Below are 23,764 nucleotides of genomic sequence, written 5' to 3'. Positions count from 1 at the left end.
ATATTTCTTTGGATATTGTACTTTTGGAAATTGTACATGATCTAAGTACACTGATAATTGAAATGACTGATCCCTTGTGCTAAAAAAATCAGCATGAATTCGTCTAAAGTACACAATCCATAGAAGCTATTAAAATAGGGGAAATTAATTTTGACAGACTAGACAATACCAGCTTCTGAAAGTGCAATGAATTGATTACCAAATATGTAAAATGTTAAAAAAAAGTTATCTGCTCTTTTTTATTAAAAAATATACATTATACCTCTGAATTTCAGGAAGTGGAAATGACCTAATAGAGCTAGCACCTATTTTTAAAGATGCACATCTGAGGTAAGGCCAAGCTGTAGACTCTATAACCCATATTACACCCATCAGTCATATACAAAAAAGGGAATTACAGGTTCTTTGAATTATATCTAAGATATACAATGTCTTTTTTAAATAGCCAGTATAACCAATGAGGAAAGCCGGCGACATTTTTTTCTTAAAAATTCTTATTGCAAAATACGAAACTATAGAGCGCCACCTAAACAGCATTGGGATCAATCCAATAACATTTTTCTCCCTTTTGTTATCTCCATCCGATGTAAATACTAAATACGGCATAATTTGTCGTCTGTTTCAACAACATAGTACTCTTTCCAATGTTTTCTTGTGGTTTTGGGTATGTTTTATTTGATTTACATAATGCTTGTGTTGGATCTGGGCAGGTTTGGGACTGTTTTGGGGTGGTTTTTGACAGGATTAGGGTGGTTTTGGGTGAATTGTCGACGAGATCTATTCGTGATCCGTTTTACTAAACTTTTAGTAACTGGCAATCATTGTAAACGTCCATTGCAAAAATCGATAATTTTCGTCTGGATCATTGGATGTTACAGACCTTGATATAAACGATGTTTCATTAATTCAACCTCCATTTCATGTGAAAAGCTTCCAGATGTAAAATATTTTGGAGTGATACAAATTTTATTAAAATTTGTAAGTTTACTACATATAACCTATTTTCGAGGATTCTTAGGTGACTGAATCAACACACGAGATACGGGTATGCTTTGCAGGGGAAGAATGGGAAAATGTATTGGTGTAATTGATTTTCAGACTTTTGCAAAATCTTTAGAAAAATGAGAGGTAATAAGATGAAATTTGAACTGGAATACAATTTTGCACCATGGAGTTTTATAAGTGGTCTTATAAAAGCTCTGTAAAAGAGACATTAGTCAAATTTGCATACGTATTCTCCCAGTACACTAAACGATTCAATGTTATTGATTTAAACTTCATTTATTTCATTCAGGACTGAGTATTACATTTACATACACACATACACACACACACAAAGACACACAAAGAGGAGCTTCACATATCCGGGTTCTGTTTATCCGGAAACCTTGCTATCCTGACATATTTCATTGGGAACAGAATTTGTAAAAATAATTTGCTCTGTTAATCCAGAAATCCACGTTCCAGATCCAGAAATTAAAATCAGAGACCAAAGTGTAAAATTACTATAAATTTACCTTGATAATCTTGAAATAATTTGTCAAAAAATAAGAAAATTTGAAGAGTCGTACATGAAAATAGTCTGATAACAGAATCACCTATGCAGATTTGAAAGTGTTTCAATTTATCAATCTCTTATTGGTCAAATTCTAGTGGCATGTTAAAGATCCTTTTGTATCACATAATCATGTGTGTGTAAAAACTGAAAGTAGTGTGACCATATTTTACAAGCGATTGTATAAACAATGTTTTAGCTACTCACAAAAAGTGGTGTAAATAATTAAATAAACACCCCGAGATCAAATTATCTACACTTTTGACATAAAATTTGGTTAATAAATTACATGTGTCATTAGGTTTCTTTATTGTATGGAACAATCACAGTTTGTTGATGGCTGCACAAATAAAGTTGATTTAAGCATTGGATAGTTTAGGGCTTTATTTCAGTTATTGACTCATTGGCAGCTGTAATGGTTGTAAAAATACAACTTTAAAAATGGACTGCAATTTATTTGTTTACTATAACGCATTTAACTGAAAAATATATGTTGTATTTATTGTACTTTTTACATTATATGTCTTACGGTGACACCATTAAGCAAGTGTAGACATGTATAGATACTGGCCAGCATAAAACAGATTTTCCAGTAACTGTTGAAACTTGTATTCATGTACTAATTCATGTGATAATAAAGTAAAATAAACACAAGTCAATAGTTGTATTGTTTAATTTACGCTAACCATTATTGAATATGCATGTACAGCTGGTAAGCACTTGTACATGTATATAATATAATAACATTTGTAAAATAATAATGTGTGTGATACAGTTATTCATAAAACTCATTAATCCAGAAATATTCACTGGGAATGAAGGTGTCCAGATTAATGAGTTTTGACTAAAATGGCAATTGCCTGGTGACAATAATAAGAAAATGAGGAATATTGAGGTTTTATAATAATATACTAACCAAGGACAACATTAACAGTATTCAAGTTAGGAACAGGTGATGTATTCAAAGCTCGGTGCCAAAGATATTGTAGGCCTTCTTTATAATAATGTATATGTGTTGAAAATGTTTCATATTATAAATAAATGACAAATTATGGCCATTGATTGCCTGCTTTACACAGCATAACTTTATCTACGACTGTTTTATTTCAGCTAAAGTTACCATGCTGTTGAGACCTCAAATGAATGAGTTTCCAGCATTCCACATAATCATTCACATGAGTTATGGCCCCTAATTGCCTGTTACATCTTTTAACTGATTGGACGTTAAGCATATTGTTTTCAGCATTCAACATCATCGTTTAGATGACTTATGTCCCATGAATGTTTACCGTCAGCAGATTTTTTGTTTTCTAATAGTTCTTCTTTTTAAGAGCCTGCATAGTAGTGTTCAGGGTCCTTTTTGATGCAACTATCAGTAATGGCTTAAGTGTATTTGGAAATCATAGGCTCTTGTAACAATGAATATTAATATTTATGTTTCTTTGTATCCTGTATAAATATTGTATCATAAATATCAAACAGCATTGTTACAAGTACCTGAGAAATATACAGTGTAAACCACTTACTGCATATCCCAGAGGACCTGTGAAATGTATTTATCAAAACGAATTTGATTAAAAGAAAGAGAAATGTATGAACTCTCTAATTTCTTGAAGTGGACTTAATACTTGCAGTACCATATATACTCACTTATAAGTTGAGACAAACTTAAAACAACAAAGATCATTATCTGCCATAGCATAATGTGCCATCAAATCACTGATTACTCCAAACAAACTGCACAGACCCAGATCTGCTGGCACATTCTGTGAATTGCAGTTGCAGTTGGACTTGTCTTATAAGTGAGTATATATGGTATTTATAAATTTGTTGTAAACACAAGTCATTGTATAATTACATGAAAAATATTGGTTCAGATGAGGAATATTATTTACTTCCATTTTTATTTTATCTTCTTAGATCATAGTAAATTGACACATCACATTTAGATGAGAGATCGTAATGGAGGACCCCATGGCAGAACCCCCAACTGAATGCAGAAAAAAGGGAGACAACTTGTCTGTTCCTGTGTGGTGGAATGTTCTTTGTGATGCAATTAAAATAGGTTCGAATACATATCAGCTTCAAGAGAGAGAGAGAGATTGTGTGACTATTTTGCTGGAGTCAAACTAATTAAGCTCAAATTGGGTTTGCTTACTGTGGATTATGAAATATTCTAGTGGAACTGAGGGCCTCTCATGATTTAAAATCATGTACATCAGTTTATATTTGTTCATAAATATATCTTCCACAATTTAGAATATTCTTAATTGGACCATTGATTGATTGACATCAGTATAATAATCACCAAGGATAATATTAAATGCTTGTTTCTTAAGTCGGAATAGCTTGGTTAGGTACCATTTATTCTTGCTTATAAGTGAAGGAGTCTAACTGCAAAAAATACACTGACCCAGATCTGCCATTGCTGATTGCATAATGCACAAGCAGATCTGGGTCTATGTAGTTTGTTAGGTATAATTGGTTTGAACAAAGAGCATAGATCCTGGTCTGCCAGCATATTATGAGACAGATTTGGGTCTTTGTTGTTTGCATATAGATTCATCTTGTAAATAAGTAATTTTGGTGCATTTGTGATGTACTCAGGTATGTATCTGTTCTAAATAGCAATGACTTTCATTGTGACAGTGAAAGGACCTTATTTATTGACTAGATTTTACAGAAACTACTGGTCAAAGATGGTCAGATTTACTATCATTTGAATTGGACAAAAATAAAAATAGTATTAATATGCATGTACTTTCATTGTGTCAGTTATACATCTTGTTTTATTTAAAGGTGCGTAAAAATGCACTATATTAGGTTAAAGTTTTGATCAGTTATATCCAAGAATAATTCATCTAGGTGTCATGGGCTTCATTGGGTTGGTCAAATATCTTAACTTCATTTCACTGTGCTAATTCCAGATTGTATTTTTAAAACATTCTTAAGTTTTTGAATGATATACATTTACTAGTGCTATGATTATTTTTAGCGGGTCTGATTTGATATTGATAGGTGAGAAAATTTGGAAATTGGCCACTTGATTCAATTTAGGTGCAGAAATGTTTGATAGTATTTCAAGACTACTGCGGTAAATATGTTTCTTTTAGAACCATTAAAATACAAAGAAAATTTATTTAATATACTGTAATTTGCTTATATTTTTGTTTGAGGATAGTTTCCTGGTTGCATCAGTACTAGCTCAAGAAAGTAAAATTTGAAAGTTATATCGTTAGTCTTGGTCTATTCTAGGATGCACAATTTAAATGTTTATGCTTAATTCTAACGTACCATGCAGAAAAATCAACTGTATGCATGAATATCATGAAGCCCTACCAATGTTTCTTCATTAAACTCCTCATATATTCAGAAAACTCGTCCATTTTCTTTAAATGGAGGATGGTTGTTGTTGTTGTTGTTGTTGGGTTTAATGCCATTTTTCAGCACACGATAAGCTATACATGATGGCCAGTATTAATGATGGAGGAAAAACCCAAGAAAACCCCGGAAAGAACCACTGACACACGAGAAGCTACTGGCAAGCTTTCTCACATACCCACATTGGCTGAATCTGAGACTCAAACCGGCTCAGACAGAGGTGAGATGGCAGTGATCCGTAACGGAGAGCGCTTTAGACCACTTGGCCACTCGGGGCCCCAAATGGAGGATGGAATATCCCGTGTAAATTTTCAGTTCTAGAATAGACCCTGAGTAACATGAGGTTTACACTGCAGCAACAAAGCATAAAAGACTGCAGTTAAACATTGTATCACACTCCAGTGTCATGAAAATAGTGCCCCCAAAGATGATGTATTGGATTTAAAAGATCGTATGGCTTGAGCTAATGAAAATCACTTTAGTGAGGAAAGGTTTTAACTCCAGTCAGCAAAATAATGGAGGCAGCCATTTTCATAATTAAATAATCTATTGGTCTATCACAAATGAATGGTAAGAGCCTGAGGGAGGATTTCAGGGATAGGCCACCTTTGGATTAGGAGATATAATTAATTGCATTTGAGTTTATGTTGGAAGTTTGTAACAAGATAACTGGGTTGAGGTCGGATTATAACAAACACTTTTGAAGATGACAAAAATACAATGTTTATTTATGAATGATTCAGTGATAAAGACTGTTCGATTCATGCACCAGCAAAATCCAAATATTGGATATTTAATAAAATATGCATGAACCTGATAATATATTGTGATTTACGTGAAATATTCATCAAATGTGGATAAAGTTACAAATGCAAACACCTTGTTTGCTTGCTTTATAGCTGAACATAGTTTCTTATATCTGGTATCAGACCATTTTTTCTGATCTAATTAAGATAATGTTCCATGACTCATAATTTGCACAAAAGTTCTCTTACAAATTGACAAAAGGCACTCATGTAGTAACCCAAGCTTTGGGTCCTCATTGGAATAAAAAAGTAATGTGCTGTAAAATCTTTACCATTCTCATTGATGAGTCAGTGATTAATGACAGTCAAATGCTGACAGCCTTAGTTCATGTTTGTGACAAGGATCCACTAGATTCATCAGAATGCCAATGTGTGACATTGGATCACTAGACCTCGTCTTTGCATGCTTGGATAAAATATTCATGTAAGTATTACTGAAGTTCAACTGTTTGCATGTTCATATGAAATTATAATAGTAACAATAACAAAACTGATGGTGATTGTTTTGATAATAATGGTAACCAGCATGTCAGCAAAGCGGGCTTAAGTTGTAAAGGGTATTATGTGTGCATCAGTGTGATGGTGGTGGTGGTGTTCATTTGTCTAGTTTGAAGATGACTGTTTTGGATTTTGTGAGTACGTGAATGGCAGATCAGACCAATTTGTGCTCTGAACTGTCTGTCACATTTGACAGGAGATGCTACTTGCTCTTTTTCTGAGATTTACGCTGCTCATGCTTTTGCGGTGCCTTGGCATTTCTCCTTTCTTCAAAATCTGTATCTCCAGTAGGGATGAGACTCTGCCAGTTGGAGCGATCCTGTGCAAGATCTTCCCAGGACTCAAGCCAAGGTGGAAGTGTGTCAAGAATGACTTGAGGGAATCATTGAAGTATTCATTCTTACTACTATGAGATTGATTTACTTCATTCAGTTCACCATACAAGATCTTTGGCAGTCTTCTGACATGACCTGCCCTTCTCAACTGTGATATCATCAGCAGAATGCTGGTCATAACAGAGTTGTTCATAACAACCATAATGTTAGCATTGTCGGAACTCTATATGAGGCATTTTGACCATAAGATATGCTTGTCTCAATAGAAAATTGAATATATGTAACATTTAAGACTGACCATTATGGTAACCAGTGTGTCACCAAAGCAGGCTTGAGTTATAAAGCATATTATGTGTGCATCAGTGTGATGGTGGTGGTGTTCATTTGTCTAGTTTAAAGAGGACTGTTTCGGATTTTGTAAGTAGGTGAATGGCATTTGACACCAATTTGTGCTCTAAACTGTCTGTGTTACATTTGGCAGGATATGCTAGTTGCTCCTTGTCTGAGATTTATGCTGCTAATGCTTCTGCAGTGCCTCGGCATTTCTTTGTTCAAAATCTGTAGCTCCAGCTCCATCAGGAGAAGGGAAACGACATCAAATTTTCAAGTTTAATGGGGTCCTTACAGGTGGCACAGCAGTAATAAATACCTCTGTTCAATGCAGGTGTTATCGCTTTATCAACACAAATCAACTATGAAAATTTTGGGGTTAAGATTCTTGAAAATCGTGTTTTTTGAAACATTATTGTGTAATGGGGTTTGGTGTCCAAAATTGTTTTTCATGTGACAATGTGTTATGGCATATATGTGTCCAGCCATCTTATCCTCATCAGTTTCCTGAGGCAGCCATTGTGAAAACGGTTCAGCTTCTTGGCATGGTCTTTGCATACTGTTCAGGTTTCACAAGCATAGTCAGAAATGGCAATCATCAATGCAGCCTGCAACTGCCTGTGTGCTGCCGAGATAATTGAATTTGTTTACTTCCATGAGAGTTTGGCCATTTACTGTGATGGTAGGTTCTAAGTAAGGTTTTTCTGGTGCAGGCTGGTGCATCACTTTCACTTAATAATGATTGTGAGACCAAAATTGTTACATACTGGTCCATATTATGTTGCATGTCAGACTCAGATTGGCATTCAGGGAACAAAAATAGGAGATCTTGAACAGTCACTTTCTGTGATTTTATCTTCATCTGTTGTCTTCTTAGATTGACAGGGTTGCCATCTACCTTGTATCTGTTGTCAATCCCAGTGTCACAGAAGAGTAGTTTACTTTATTTAGAGAACCACGAATTGGTACATATAAAGACACAGAACACAGAGTCTTGCTTGACTCCATTGGTGATTAGGATGGTTCAGATGACTTGCCACAAACCACAACACAAGCACACATGCCATCAAGGAATTGCTGAACAATCGCAATGAATTTCTCTGAGCAACCAAATTTTTCTGTGATCTTCCAAAGGTCTCCAATGTTGACTGTGTCAGAGGCTTTTGTCAGGTCAGTCTGTGTCATGTACAGGTTGGAGTTCTATTTCTGGCATTTCTCCAGCAGTTGATGGCTGGGGTCCATCGTCTTTCCCTGAAGCCACACTGATTCTCTGGCAGGAGCCCTTGATCGACATAATGTACAAGATGATTCAGCTGAATCATGGCAAGGATTTTGCCAAATATTGACAGCAAGAAGATGCCCTGATGGTTGTCACAGCCTTGTATGTTGCCTTTCCACTTTTACAAGTGGATGATGTATTCATCCTTTTACTCCTGGAGTATAGTCCCCTGAGTTTACATTTACATGTGGTTGTTCATAATTACTACTAAAACAATGAAATATCCAAGATAAAATTAATGGTTTACCAATTTACATAACTAACAGATGGTGATATGGTTCGTTCATTTGTAGATCGATATAAACTACATCAGTCAACTTGAGGTCAACTAATCGAAACATCAAACATTTTCAAGCTTTATTCCAGTAAAAATAGTTATGCAAACTTTTTTAATTTAAAAATCTTTTTTGTCTTTAGTTTTTACTTTTTGTTCTATCTCTGATTGTGTTTGCCTTTGAAAAAGACTCAGAGTTGAAAGCACTCAGGCCTGAGTAGTTAGAAATTAATTTTGCACTGTTTTGTGATTTTATTGCATTTATCTTTATCAATCCCTGAGACATGCGATCTCTTGCTGGATCCATTGCACTTGACAAGGAATGTTATTCTCCATATAAATTGTGTGTGTGTATGTATGTATATACATATATATATATATATATATATATATATATATATATGCAACAACTGACTACAAACAGTGCAAACACTAGTTTTTAACAAGCCTGAGTGCTTTCAATTCTCATCAGATCTGTCCAAGGCAAAGATATGAAAGAGACTAGACAACCAATAAACACAAAAAGCATTGAATTGACAAATGTTTTCATGACTTTTACTAATGTAATTAGAGCTTCAAAATGTTTGATGTTTTGCCTAGCAGGCTTCAACTTGACTCATGATGTGGTAAACTTAAGTTAGTATTGACCTGCAAAGGGAGGAGATTTAGCGCCATCTATATTTTAATGTAAAGTTGTGTAATTGCAAATTTTATCCCAGATATTTCATTGCAGGTAATGGCCATATTAATAATAACATCAGAAAGAGCTACAAAAAAGAGTCTTATTTATAGGTGAGTAATTAATGAGCCAACTGAAGGAATTTTTTAATTGAAAATGTGGTGGCTGTAAACAGATGATGATTTTATTTGTATGTTTCTGTCCTTTTGGAGCTATCTTGGTTTAAACCATTTAATCTGTAGCAGCATATCCAGTAAGATTCCTCTTCCTATCTGGTTTTAGAACTCATGTTACTTTAAAAGTTGATCAGAATACTTTTATATTTTTAGTCAGTTATGTATTTCACAGTATATTCAATGTTATACCAGCATCCATTATTATAAATCTTGTTACAATTCTCTCATTCATGTGTTTCAGTTCATTTTACATTGTCTGTCCACTCAACTATATGTTTGACAATATAGTTAGACTGCAGTTATGATATTATATTCAATCTTGAGCGACAGTTCTACTGCACAGTGGTCAGCAAAATGGCAGACATGTTTCCATTCCATGATGAAGTCTGTGAAGCCTTATTCTATCTAAACCCAGACTTCTAGGCGATCTCAAAGCAGGTGAGTTCAGTGACCATTTAAAAAAATGAAAGTCTGAAATAAATTGTTCAAACAATAATGTAATCTTTCTGGAACCTTTACTGCAGCATGAAAAACAAAGTTTATTAGAAATAAATTGTTGCAGAATATACATATATATAATTTTGTATTGCAGTTGTGAAGCTGATTAAGCTGTCACGGAGGTTCATGTCACATGCATAGTGAGAGAACTGCACTGGAGGATGAAATTCAAGACTAATTATTGACTCCTAAAGAACTACTTGCCAAATTTGATCCAGACAGCACCAATATTGAACAGTTGTGTCAGGCAGTCATCAATCTGAATCTACCCACAGGCATGAAACAATTTAAACTTCTTGGTGGATTCAGCCAAGTTGTATTAATGCTGCCAGATTCCAATGCAGACACTGAAAGGACGTTTTCCATTCTGAGGAAAATTCGGGCTGACTCCAGAGTGAGCCTGGATCCAATGGCAATGCATCATTTCCTAAATAAATATTAAGATCAGTATTGATGAGGACTGCCACAAATATAATCCAGACATAGATATTATCAGAAATGCTCAAAATGCATGAGGTACATACAAGAACAGTGCAATAGGCAAGTTACTGTAAAAGGTCTGATGTGATGAGATGATGTGCATATTTTAAAATTAAAAATGAAGATCTTTTCAATGGTTGTCAGTTTTTTCCATTTCCATGCTAAATTTAGGTTGGTGAAAATCCTCGTGATTTGAAGTCAGAACTACTGGCCAAATTTAGCAAATTAACTGATCTGTCCTAAGCTGACCTGTCTTTTGTGTCGCAAATGGTAGACCTAGCTCTCTAGCTACATTATTGTATTAGTACATTATATGATGGCAGACCTGGGTGTTCACCGTTCATAGTTTGGCTGTTTATTATGCATAATGCAAAGGTGTATGCAGTAATCTTCATACTTTCTTCACAGGTGATGTAGAGGAGACAAAAAAGCTATTGCAGTTAAATCAGTGTAAACTGAAGGATGCAATTCATTCCATTGAGAAAGTTGCAATGTTGAAACCACTGCACCTGGCAGTCGCTCAGGTAGGAGTCTAACATTAGCATCCGACTGGCTTAATTATGTACCATATTTATCTGATGGTAAGTCCAGCCTACCCCATTACTAAAATTTGGAAAATAGTTTATGAAAGATACCTTTGTCCATTTAAAAGTCAGCCCTCCTTTCTGAAGTTTTATTAGGCTGGCCCACTGGGTTTATTGGCAGAGAAATACAGTACCTGACAGAGCTAGATGAATTGTCATTTCAAATTGTTTCTTTGGAGTTATGTAATTATAAACAGACTTATCTAGTAATTTTGTATGGCAACAGTAGTTACCAGATTAACAAGGTTACACTGTATTTTATTCATAGTTGACTTCTATGTGAATGAATATCGATGGACCAGTGGAATGTATGATATAAAAAGTTACAAAACTGAAATAATGTACCAAGTCATATAGGTTTTAACTATGGGTATATTAACATTTAGACCTAAAAGGGCACTTTGATCTAGTAAAATTTGAAATTGTTTTCGGTAGATTTCAGTTTATTACATATGCAGGGCAAATTTAGTTAAAAATGTCCTACTAGTATATCTAGTAATTTACCCAGAATTGTCATCACTGGGTAGCTGTCATTACTTCACATGTTCTATTGGGCACTATATTTGATGTGGGAGGGGCTTCTTTATATTGTTCTTAGCACTGATAGCTGTCATTACTTCACATGGTATGTTCTTTTGGGATCTATTTTTGTAATGAGGGGGGACTTCCTTTAGTTAGTCCCTAGCACTGATTACTGTCATTGCATTACTTCACGTGTGGGAACTTAATGCATTGGCTTCATTCTTCTTGTCTTTAGCACTGATAGCTGTCATTACTTCACATTGCATGTTCTTTGTGGATCTGTTCTTATGTGTGAGGGGCTTCAGTTTCATTATATGGTGTCACAAGACATTCACTTTGATGGGTCATCCATTATGTCATGGTTCATTCACATTTTGGTGGCTGTGTCATCAACCGTATTTTAGTTTTGCATCAGAGTTTGTGAAAGTCACATATCTTCTACATAAGCTTTTGCATTCAAGTGGAACTCCTGGATGATGTCATTGTAGGTCTAAAGTTTATGTCCTGATAGGTTTGAAGTACTTGTCTTGCCTGTCTTACTATAGGTATTAAGTTCATGCCATGATAAGCTTGGAGTTCCTGTCTTGCTGGTCTCACATTCTAAAGCATGATGGTGGGTAATTTTAAAATTTTGCATTAAAGATTTTGAAAGTCATGCATCTTCCATGTTGATGGCATTTAGCATAATACTGTTGTTATAAATTTTATCTAATGTGATAGGTGTTCCAGTCTTGGTTGTTTTGCCAGCTTGAGGACAAATCTTGGTTCATCATTGTGAACAATGTTAAAGTTTTGTGTTAAAGTTTTTATATCTTCTCTATTTATTGCTGCATTTTAACTGAAACTTCTAAATAATATTATGATAGATCTAATGTTTATATACTTGGAGTTCCTGTCTTACATGTTTTACCTTCTTAAGTGGAAAACGTGTTGGTGCAAAGAACTCAGCTTCAGTGTACAACTCTGACATATTCCTGGCAGACTCACTATTCTGCCAGATGTTCTTTCCAGAAATGGTCTCTCCACCCATCAGTCAGCTATATGATTTGCACACTTTGAGGGTGTCCAGCCTTAGATCTTTTTGTGACTAGGTGGAATCAAGTTGCCCATCATTTTCTGCCCAGTTTCAGACCCTGATGCCTGGGTCATGAACAAACTGACAATGCACTGGGAAGGGTTCTGAGACTTCACCTACCCTCCCAGTCTTTGTACTGAAAATAATCCAGAAGTTACAGGGTTAGAACTAACTGCAAAAATGAATCTGATAGCCCCTCCCAGATGGGAAGGCCATGGGTCACAGATCTACTCGATCTAACAATAGATATATACAGGAAGTTTCTGGCATGGCTGAACCATCTCAAGTAGCCATGACCACTTGTGTTCCACCCCTGCCTGGACTGTCTTCTCTTTCACAGATGGCTCTTGTCCAGAAGCCTTGCAAAACAAACAGTTTAAACCTTCTGTTGTGGAGATAATCTCAATAGCTAGAAGGCCCACAACTCTGAAGGCTGATGAGGGAAAATGGTATGTGTTTAAGGAATGGTGCCAAATCAACAACATCATTTCTCTGAGTGCCACTGTACCCCAAATTACAAACTTTTTTCTCTGGCTCTTCTGGGAGAAAAAGCTGGCTTCAGTTTGTATCAAAGGCTAACACTCTGTGATCTCTGACACATTCAAACATCATGGCTGACACAATAGCAGTCATAATAAAGACCCTTCAGATTTCTTTGCAAATTTTGATTTGCATCAATGAAAATCACTCATCCTAATTCCTAAATGGAATCTGTCCTGGGTTTTTACATGGCTTAAATAACTTAAAACCTTTAACTTGCACTGTGCTGAATCTACTATGATCATTCACAACAGGCTTCCAGAAAGTTTTAGCCTCAGTATGCAGGATGAGTGAATTATATGACCTTTCTGTTGACCCAGACTATCTTCAGTTCAGATCAAACAGCTCAGTGGTCATCTTGCTGCAGCCAGGCTTTGTAGTCAAAAATAGGTTGCCATCAATTGGCAATCATAGAGTTGTCATACACTTGCTTTTCTCCTTAGACAAGTCAAGAGCAGCATGCCATGCAAGACCTTGTTCATGCTCTCAAGTACTACTAGAAGTGCACAATGGCAGATCATAACATGTGCAAATGACTCTTCTTCCAGTGAAAGCTGGAAATTAAGATATCGCTCCGCAAGCCTTATCTTTTTGACTGAGGTGGGTTATATGTTTTGATGTACTTCGAAATTTCACAAGATCAGAGTCACCTCATGAAGATTTCAGCTCATGAGATTAGAGCAAGCTTTATGAGCCTTGCATTCAAAAGCAATGTTTCAATCCGAGATATAGTAGAAACAAAGTCTGAATCTGGTGGGTCCTGTAATGGTGTCCAAGATGACCACCAGACCCATTTTAGAGTCCACGCAGCCAATTAGCTTTGCTGGATTCGCCAGTGACATTTTGTAGGTAAGAAGATTTCAGTACTCATCATATTAACCAGATAGTGGCTAAAATCATGTGACCTTAGGCTGTGTTGCTTTTGAGTTATGAGAATGGGTTATTGTTCACATGGGGAATCCAGTCATAATCCCATTAAGGATACCTGAGGTAGAGATCTGATGCTTAGCATTCCCTCCTCCTACTAGAGCGTGACCCCGCTATAACATGATAGTTGGGAGCCAAAGAACTCAACCATGTTATAGACCAAACCGTGTTATAAGCAACCAGGTCAGCTGAAGAAAATGATGCATGTACCCAAAAAAAATTGTGTGGAGGGTAGGTAATAAATGTGGGCAGGAAAATATGTGCTTCAGTGGCATGGTTACCATCTTAAATTGATGCATATTGAATGGGAAATACATCTGAAGTGAAAACAGAGAAGGCATACATAATATTTTACTTTATTTAGAGAACCACGGATTGGTACACATACATGTATACTGTTTATATATACATGTCTAATGTATGGCACGAATAGAGTATCAACACTGTGTACTCAACCGCGAATCTCTTCACATACATTAAACCTACAATACAAGTAATTCCATCGAAAATATGCACACACAGAGATTTAAAATATTCACTAATTTTGTCAAGGTCATATAAATCTGAATTCATTGGATAAACGTAGTCATATGTAAATTGGTTGGCTCATTTGTTTGCATTAGTGCAGCTTTTAAATTCAGTAAACTCCTGGTATAATGAAACCTGCCCATCCTCTTAATCTAATTATAGCAAAGACAAATTATTATATAAAAAATGGAAGGGGAATTTGCAATGGGCCTTTGTAATATCAGATATTTTCCTACATTTGAGTTATAAACAGAGTTTACTGTATTCTTGATTAAGCAAAGGCTACTTAAGCTAGGCAAATAAAATTTGTATTTAGATGACTTTAATAGTTGTTTTTAGATATTTTTTGTACCCTTTTAGGATTTATACTTTTTTTATAATAACTTTTTAGTACAGTTAACTCACTTGAAGAAAACAAATGAAATATTGGATGCGTATTTCTATGCCTATCAAGATAACATGATCGTTTTCACCCAGTGAAGGGATCTCTTGTTGAAATTGCATATGTTTTATCTAGTTTGCCCTACCTTTTTTTATCTGCAGTGCATTCTTATGTGTTTTAAAAACACAGTTTATTTAAACAATAACTGGTGATTGGTTCAGTGGCAGTTTACAATTAGTGATAATGAAAATAAAGTTTGGAAGGCGGTTATTTTATATATTTTCATTCAAACAATTTAATTTTTTTATTTTTTGTCAGGTTAACACTGTTTTAGAATCATTTATCCAACAAAAATTAAAATATGTTAGAGCATGTCAGCTCATGCACTCTGAAATTGTATTTTACACCACTCCCTTTCCCATACAACCTAATTAACATCAGGGTTGAATCTGCCACCAATTTGAGGAAGGGAATCTACCCCACCCACCCCCCACCCACCCCCGTTTTCACTTTTTGCCAGTTGATCCCAAATATAAATGGGGTTTGGGCTTAGTTCACCTCATTAGATGAATATAGTAGGTTGATGCACCTCTCTGAACCCCACCAGCATTCTCTATGTTCCTGTTCAACTTCTATGGATTTATCAGCTGCCAATACCTTGTGGTGCATCTGCCATGTCTCCCTTCCTCCCATGACACCATAGATGATTACCATGACTCATGAGTAGTGGAAGAGGCAGGCCATATACCTTTCCCAACCCTTCATGTTTTGTTGTTGAAGAAAAAAGAGGGGCACAGCTATTCATTTGTGTACAGAAGGGGTTACCAGTCTCCTCCAAGAGAGGAACAAGAAGGTAATCCAGCCTCTCCTTGTGTGCAGAGACAAGCTGACGAACCCTAAATCATAAAGTTATGATCTCCAGGAGGGTGATAGGAAGGTTTGGTCTGTTCTCTCTTATACGCTTTGCCCCCAGGTATTTGCCACCACTTACGAGGCCCTTTGTTCTGTTTGACCACTTAAGTCTCATGCCTTGGACTCAGGTGCATCCAAAGCAGTGATATCAGTGTGAACCTAGGTCCATCTTTGTGTTTTGTCCCTCAAGACTTTGGAATTGAAGGCTCATACACCAGTTATTATATCCTCACATGCCAAGCCTAATCATACTGCCTTTTACAATCTCTTAAAGGAGGAATTGTTATCTCCAGTCTCATTGCTGAGTTTGTTGGAGGCCATTGCCAAGACATCAAAACAATGCGATGTCCATGGTGCTCTCTGATCAGCTTCTCCAGTCCTATTGGGATACTGCTTTTAAGACATCAGAGGTCTTGATGGAGCACAGCAGAAATCCTTTGAGGGCTGTGTCACTTAATTCTGTTCTGTTAATTCCTACAGTGGTCTGACAAGATTTGATGGACCAGTTACATGTGTGTTAGGCCACTGTGCCAGGCCTGGCTAAACGATTTTGAGAAACTCCCACAGTGACAGAACCTGGTAATAGATACTTGATCTAGTTCAATAATGTTCACATGAAATCATAAGACGAAGGAACTGCATAGTCCTTGCTTTCCCAGTGCATTATACTGTTTGTAATGGCAGATCTGGGTCATTGTTGAATGTAGTTGGTACATATTGTGTCGATAAATAGGGTAAATGTGATATATCATTGAGTCAATGAACTTTTTACATGTTATAGTTTCTGTGGTAGTTTTCTTGTCAGATAGATCTTTGATGAATCAAACCAAAATTATGGCAAACTTTTCTCCAGCACTATTGTGATGATGTACCATGAAGGTATTACTGTATAATCCAACATTTTTTTATCTTTTGTGTTGTACAGGGTAACATTGACCTAGTGGATTTCCTGATTTCCAGTGGATTTAGTATTCAGAGTACAAATTTGTATGGAGAAACTCCACTCCACATTGCATGCAGACAAGGTCATACAGGTAAACTCCATTCCACATTGCATGCAGACAAGATCATACAGGCAAACTTTTATACACTAGATGCCTAAATTTGCTCCACATTGCATGCTGGCAAGGTCATGCAAGTGAACTCTACTCCACACTACATGCAGGTAACATCATACAGGCAATTTTTATATCCTGGATTCCTGAACTCCACTCCACATTGCTTGCAGACAAAGGTTAAACAGGTGAACTCCACTCAAAATTGCATGCAGGCAAGGTCATACAGGTAAACTCCACTCCACATTGCAGGCAAGGTCATACCAGTAAACTTTTTATAACAGAATTCCAAAGCTTTTAAGGTTGATTTAACAACCTCTGGATGAATCTTAACAAATACTAGTAGTTCCCAAAAGTGTAATGACTAATGACCACAAGTTGAATCTTGGAAACAAGGTTTTGGTGGTGATGGTTTGTTTTATTTTATATGGATGAAACTGGTACCCTATAGCTAATTTTATTACCCAGGTAGTTATGAACAGGCAGTTACCCGAGTACCCAGGTACCCGTTGACTTATTGCACCTAGGATACCAAGGGCAGGGAACACTGTATTCATGTTACGATGACAAAGGAGAATAGTCTGTGATGCTTAATGCACAAGTAGTGCTAAAAAGCTAGATAATATTATTTGTTTTGAGTTTTGTCATCCTAACTTTGTCATTAGCAATGTACTATCACATTTTCCTTGGACATTTGCATTATTGTAACAAATGCTCTGTAAAGTTCTCAACTAATGAAAATGTTTGAATATTTGTTGATCCGATTCAGCTGAACTGAGCTGCACTATGGAATTTTTTTATCTTGATCTTGCTCCCATTTAATTTGAGTGCTCACTCATTATCTCCCACCATTTACTGTAAAAATTCTCATTTACCCATCACACTGCAGCACTTCTAAGTGTGGTAGTCATTTACTGCTACACTATGATTGGTGGAGACATGAAATATGTGAACTTTTACAAGTGTAAAATTATTACCGTATGAAAATAATGAATTCACAGAACATATGTTATTGTTTAAATGCTACCATATATACTCGCTTATAAGTTGAGTTCATCTGCAAACTGCACAGACCCAGATCTGCATATGCATAATGTGCCAGCTTTATCTGGGTCAATAAAGGTTATTAGTAGTTATCAGTAGAGCAAACAACAGAGATCCTGATCTGCTGGTGCATTATGATTATGCAACAGTAGATCAGGATCTGTGTTGTTTGCAATTGGAATAAACTTTTATATGTATTGTACATGTAAGTCTAATTGTAAGGGATTCAGAATGGGAACAATGGTGTGATAAGTACTGTGATGGTATTAATATGCACCAATCTTAATCAGTCATTGTAGTTTGATACTTTAAGTGCAGTGATATTATAAGAATGTTTAATGTGTTTCCAGTGAATGCCTTTCTGCTACCCTATCCAAAAACCATGCTTCAAGTACATTGCACTCAAATATTCTAGTCATTTATTTAGTCCCTGAGCAATTCTTTTTATTATACAGTCTTAAAAAGTTACCTGATAATCAGGGGGACTATTTCCTTTTAACTAGTGAAATGTTTAGCTGTTACTGTCACCTTTCAACATAGGAAAATGAACATTTAAAGTGGAGGCACTTTTGATTAACTGTTAATTTATTGCTCTTTTTTTCCTGATCTAGAAATAGTTCAATACCTGATAGCTGCTGGGGCAAATATTGACAGCAAGGACTGTGGAGAATGCACATCCCTTTTCCATGCCATCAATGGAAAAAAGCCAGAAGTGGTGAAACTTCTCATCCAAGGTCTGTATTCTCCATTTTCATTGATACATGTAAACAAAGTTAAAGTTATCGAGAGGACTTCTTTCACTGAAAAAGAACTTTGTTTTGTGACATTGTAGATATGGATAGTCACTAACTGGCTTGTCTAATAGGCCCAGAACTTTCTGATTGATATAACTGATATTCTGGATTGAGCACTGCGGCAACTGCATTTGCTAAATATGAAATTGACAAATCCAGGTGATCCATGCAGTGCACCTTGTACTTAAAAACAACTGAATGCATTTTATTTTAGTAGGAGATGTACTTTCACTTCAGCCATATAAAATGCATAGAAACAAAGTGATAGAAAGAGAGAGAGAGAGAGAGGGATAGAGAGTTTAATAAGTCAATGAGCATTCATTAAAATATATAAATCATAATAGAGCCACAAGACAGATTAGTTCCACTAAACTAATTATCTCACCTTCTATAAATAAAATTATTATTACTATTATTATTATTATTATTATTTCTTAAGACAGTATTTGTCTCTGCCCACATCAAAATAAGTAATGCATACCCAAGTTTAAATAACTGAAAGGTCTGAACATAAATATATTGGTTGTCACTGCTTAATGGTCACTATATGAAATCATACTAGTTGATTTATAGTGTGATTTGAATGAATGAACAACTAGAGCAAGGAGATGACTCCCAATGGAGTTTGTTTATTAGTCCCCCAGTAAAGTTGGGGAAGGTATACTGGGTCTCCTTGTCCATCAGTCCATCTCACTTTTACTATCTCATAAGCATTTGGTGATACTATGCCTTTTTTCCTGAAACTTTTCAAATTCCTCTTTTAAATTTTTTCATTTGTCACCTGGCTATTCAGTTGACAAGTTTTATGCAATTATTTGTTTTGATTGGCATGGTTGTATCATGTTAGACACATTGGCCTTGACTTAGAGCCCTAAATGGCAATTAGCTGCAAAATAAAAATAAAAATGTTTTACAGTATTTGAAAGCAAAAATAATGGAATTTCAGTAATCTGTGACTAATACAGAGAATTAACTGAAAATTAAAAGGGACATTTCCAAACTTTTGTTTTTCGAGTTTTTTCATTTAGGGTTTGAAACTGTTATATAAAGATTCTAAATACATTGGGAACAATTTTTATACATCCTCAGCTTGTTGTAAAGTGCATGCTTGTATTTCTTTGGAGTTTTGACCACACATGCAACTTTTCTTGCAAACAACCTTTACTTCATGTTGCTATCAATTTGTTTTTTACCATACCACAATGTTCAAAGGACATGAACATAATACTATGAAATATTGTGTTGTCCTACTCTTAAAACCTAAACATTTACCAAGCTCTCATTAGATAATATTTATTCTGGATTTGAAGCTCATTAGAAGCTGTTTCATGCCATTGCCCCCATCTGAGCTTGATCTTATTCTGTGTTTGTGTCTTTCAGCTGGCTGTGACCTTGACACTCTGAATGAAGAGCTGATCTCGCCAATGGACCAAGCTGTATATTACAATCAGAGCGATATTGTGGCCCTCCTCCTGAAAGGGGGCTGCTCCATTTACAAGACTATGGGCTATGTTTACTATCCAGGTCACTATTCCAACTCCCTCCTATTCTCTTTGTGGGCCAATGGTGACATTGATAATGTGCGCCTGCTTCTTGAGGCAGGATATGTGATCTCATACTCCCAGTTTGAGAAAATGCTGCAGGTGTCTCACATTTTGAACTTTGATGAGAAAATTCTTAATGTCTTATCTCAGCTGCTGCACCAGCCATTATCCCTTCAGTCAGCTTGCCGTGGTGTCATCAGACGCCATTTAATGGAAAAGCAGTCAAACACACGGACAGCTCTTGATTCATTGATAAAACGGCTTCCACTGCCAGAAAGACTTATAGACTTTTTGAGTTTTAGGTAGCGTACCCAACAAATAGTAAAGATGTTATAGTAAAACACATATCCCCCCTGGGGATGGCACTTCAAAAAAACTTCTGTAGGAGTTTGTGCTTTAAATTATTTTGATTCTGACAGTGGAAGGTTGGTCTGGAAAATCACTTCTGTTGTGGGTTGTGTGAACAAAATGAAAAATCACTAGTGGGGTTGTCAGAAAAAAAACCAAATATATATTTAAATTTGCTTCTACCCCCCTCCTTATGGTCTAACTCACTTGAATAAAACATAATGGGTCAAAAATGATGCCTGGACATGCGAATGCACAATTTATTTTATGAATTTGCATACTTTTAAAGCAATGATACACCTCCCACAAATTATGTCAAGGTCACAAATATAAAATGTGCTTTGCACAGTATGCAATTTTTATTCAACTTTTAACTTTCAAAGTGCATTAGTAAGTCTTGCAGCCCTTGATATGACATCCAATCTATAAAAAAATGAAACGTTAACATAGTTTGATACTTCGGTTTGAGATGTATAGCTGTTAAACTAAATTTGATTGGTACATTTGGCCCTGAAACAAGCATTTTATGGTAGTTTTAACCTTACTTTCATCCGGGATGGTTTACAAATGCGTGTTTCAAATAAGGGCCACACAGAAAAACAAGATGGCAGAACCACAACAGGGTTTTTCTTCAGACGATGTTTTCAGACAACAAATACTGGCTGATGATAGCTATGATGACAATGAATTTCAAGTATATTAGCCTGTTAGACATTGGGAAAAATGTCACTGGAAATACTGATGTATAGTTTGATGTTGAGTGCTAGTCCGATGTACATGTTGGATGGACAGGATGCCGATTAGGCATAACCTACTATAAAAAGTGGTACTACTATATAGAGCGGTATTTTGAAACTACCAATCCTAAATACAGGCAATTTAAAAGTTCAGTGCAATTTTAATTTCTTTTCTCCAAACATTCAGAAATGAGAGAATTTGTGCTGATTTAAGATAAGCTTTCAGATAAACTGAATATATAAGGATTTAACAACAAATTAAAAAGAAAATATTTATTAAAGATATTCATGTCTGAACAAGCGGACTGTGGGAATGTTGGACAGAAAACCCTAATACAGCATTATGGAAGAGAAAAGACCTGGCCTAAGAGGCAGGAAAGCACTGATTCAGGGAAGTGAAACTTTGGCAGAGTTCATGTTAGTGAAAACTTTTCTTTTTGGAGCAGAGATACCCAAGAGACAATACCTAAGGGGCCATACCTATGCGATGTGGAAAATTGCACAACCATAAAGGACAGTTAACGTGTTCAAGCTACTATGCATATGCCTTTTCAGACAGCAGACAATGAAATGGAGTTCTCTGCACAGAATAATATTTGTACACAGAGTAGGAGGAGGATCATATTAAATTCAGAAACAATTAACAGATTAATGCTCATAGGGGCCATCAGAGAATCCCCATACAACATATTTAAGTGCGTGTAGCTTTCTAGTTGGCAGAACCACTATGGCAACAAAAGAATAAAAAGACAAACTTTTATATCATGCAGATGTATGACCAAATGAAGTACGTGCTCTCTATGTGCAAACATTTAAAGACATTAAACATAAGGGATTCACTGATCTGTGTATACTCAGTGCAAGATGGATAAAATTTGTCCTGTTTGTGTTTGGTTATTCTTATGTATATTTTGAGCATGGTGATATTTTCTGCAGACATTTTGGCAATTAGTTCCAAGCCATCATTTGGTATTTGTATTACAGATTGGATTACTATTATATAGTACACAACATTTTGAAGCAGTGTCATCAACTAATGATGAAATTGATGAAAAAAGACTGTAGGTATCGTTCTCTGATATGGATTATTTACTACACTAAAACTATGTCCTGATTCTTTTTTACCATCTCCTTGAGTTTTACTGGTACCAGTACTTTTAATAAAATTGCAACTTCTATTTTCTTGCAGTCTCATTATTTGTGATTATGTGTTATTTTCAACAGTTAAAATATTCTTAGTTTTGTTGTAAAATCTGAAACTATTAATTAACAAGGGACTAATGTAAAAAGTGGGTCAACTTCACGTGTGCAGAAATTATTGCCATATTTCTGTGTTGTCAGAAACAACATAATAGTTGTACAAGATATATTTTATAAAGTTATAGAACCAGCACTCATATTGTCACCACACATTCAATTCCATTTAAATAATAAAATCATTATTTCTGCATATTCTTATCAGTATTTTCCTAGTGGTATTAATTTCCTGATCTGATTTCATATACGTATTTACATGTCAAGAAGTCTCACAGTATCAGTAAAAAAAAACTGTAATCTGCACCAGTTGTGTTGTTTGAGAAGAAATTCATATTTTGACCCAAAAATCACTGAAACTATGAGTTCTGGCATTCGAGCCTCCCATTAATAAAACATTTGAAGTAGCCATGATAGTAATTTAGGATGCAATTACTAATTTCACCTTTGATATATTCACTTCTTTAATATGATGGAGAAACATAGCTCCAAAATAAACACATCAGTTTTAGAACCTGTACATTGACTTTGAATCAAGTATATAATCTGATCCAACTGAATGGTAAGAAATTTTTAAATTCTTTTAACAACATTGTAATTAACTGTCAAATATGGAACAAGCGTATGGTCTTTCTGCCATCCTGACCAAGACCCGACCACAACAACATGTGACATGCCCAATGACATCACAGTGATAATCTCTATACAACTAGAGATGACATTTTGATTTCGATAGAGCCTTAACAGAGTGGAGCAGTAAGAAAGAATGACATATATTTAAGTGTTGGGGAGATATTGAACAGTGACTAGTTCCCATCACCACCACCACCGCATGGGAAATCACACACACACACACACACACAAAACTTAGATTAAATCCTGAGATCCTGGCAGCATCCCTTCAAAGGAGATAACTTGACCAGGCTATTTGATTTTATTGGTCTCTGGTTATCCCATGGTATTTTTGTGACTTGAACATTATCTTACAATGTGTCCAATCAGATTGGTAAAAAGAGGCATACAGCCTTTGGGTGTTGTTGAGGGACTCACATTACTGCAGATATGAAAGAATGAGAACCGTACTTTAAATGAGTGAAGATAAAAAAGAGTATGTATGTGTGTGTGCATATATATATATATATATATATATATATATATATATATATATGGTTTTGACTGTCCTAGATTGGTTGATAATGAAAGTAAGATTTTAGTAAAAAGAATCTA

General features: G+C 35.6%; 1 protein-coding gene across 3 annotated transcripts; it reads left to right on the top strand.

Moving 5' to 3' along the window:
• The first annotated feature begins 526 nt into the window (after positions 1-526).
• Positions 527-22,731, top strand: LOC149787938 (uncharacterized). Of its 3 annotated transcripts, none has more exons than XM_089974197.1 (6): positions 527-664; positions 3,476-3,620; positions 10,700-10,815; positions 16,687-16,795; positions 18,472-18,594; positions 20,035-22,731. In XM_089974197.1, exons 2-6 carry the CDS (start codon positions 3,518-3,520, stop codon positions 20,502-20,504), a joined length of 921 nt encoding a protein of 306 aa, XP_089830323.1. In that variant the 5' UTR covers positions 527-664; positions 3,476-3,517; the 3' UTR covers positions 20,505-22,731. The 3 variants fall into 3 exon arrangements, with proteins under 3 accessions (XP_089830323.1, XP_089830325.1, XP_089830324.1); XM_089974199.1 differs by lacking the exon at positions 527-664 and adding an exon at positions 811-978; XM_089974198.1 differs by lacking the exon at positions 527-664 and adding an exon at positions 811-1,045.
• Positions 22,732-23,764: the final 1,033 nt, after the last annotated feature.

This window comes from Sinohyriopsis cumingii, chromosome 11, assembly GCF_028554795.1.
Source record: "Sinohyriopsis cumingii isolate HCF-2022 chromosome 11, ASM2855479v2, whole genome shotgun sequence".
NCBI lineage: Eukaryota > Metazoa > Mollusca > Bivalvia > Unionida > Unionidae > Sinohyriopsis > Sinohyriopsis cumingii.
This window is presented reverse-complemented; position numbering and strand designations above follow the sequence as displayed.

Excerpts from the sequence above, each read along its gene's own strand:
- LOC149787938 (XM_089974197.1), top strand. The coding sequence starts at position 3,518 with ATGGAGGACCCCATGGCAGAACCCCCAACTGAATGCAGAAAAAAGGGA. Across the intron at positions 3,621-10,699 it reads TTGTGATGCAATTAAAATAG|GTGATGTAGAGGAGACAAAA; the intron begins GTTCGAATACAT and ends CTTTCTTCACAG. Across the intron at positions 18,595-20,034 it reads GGTGAAACTTCTCATCCAAG|CTGGCTGTGACCTTGACACT; the intron begins GTCTGTATTCTC and ends TGTGTCTTTCAG.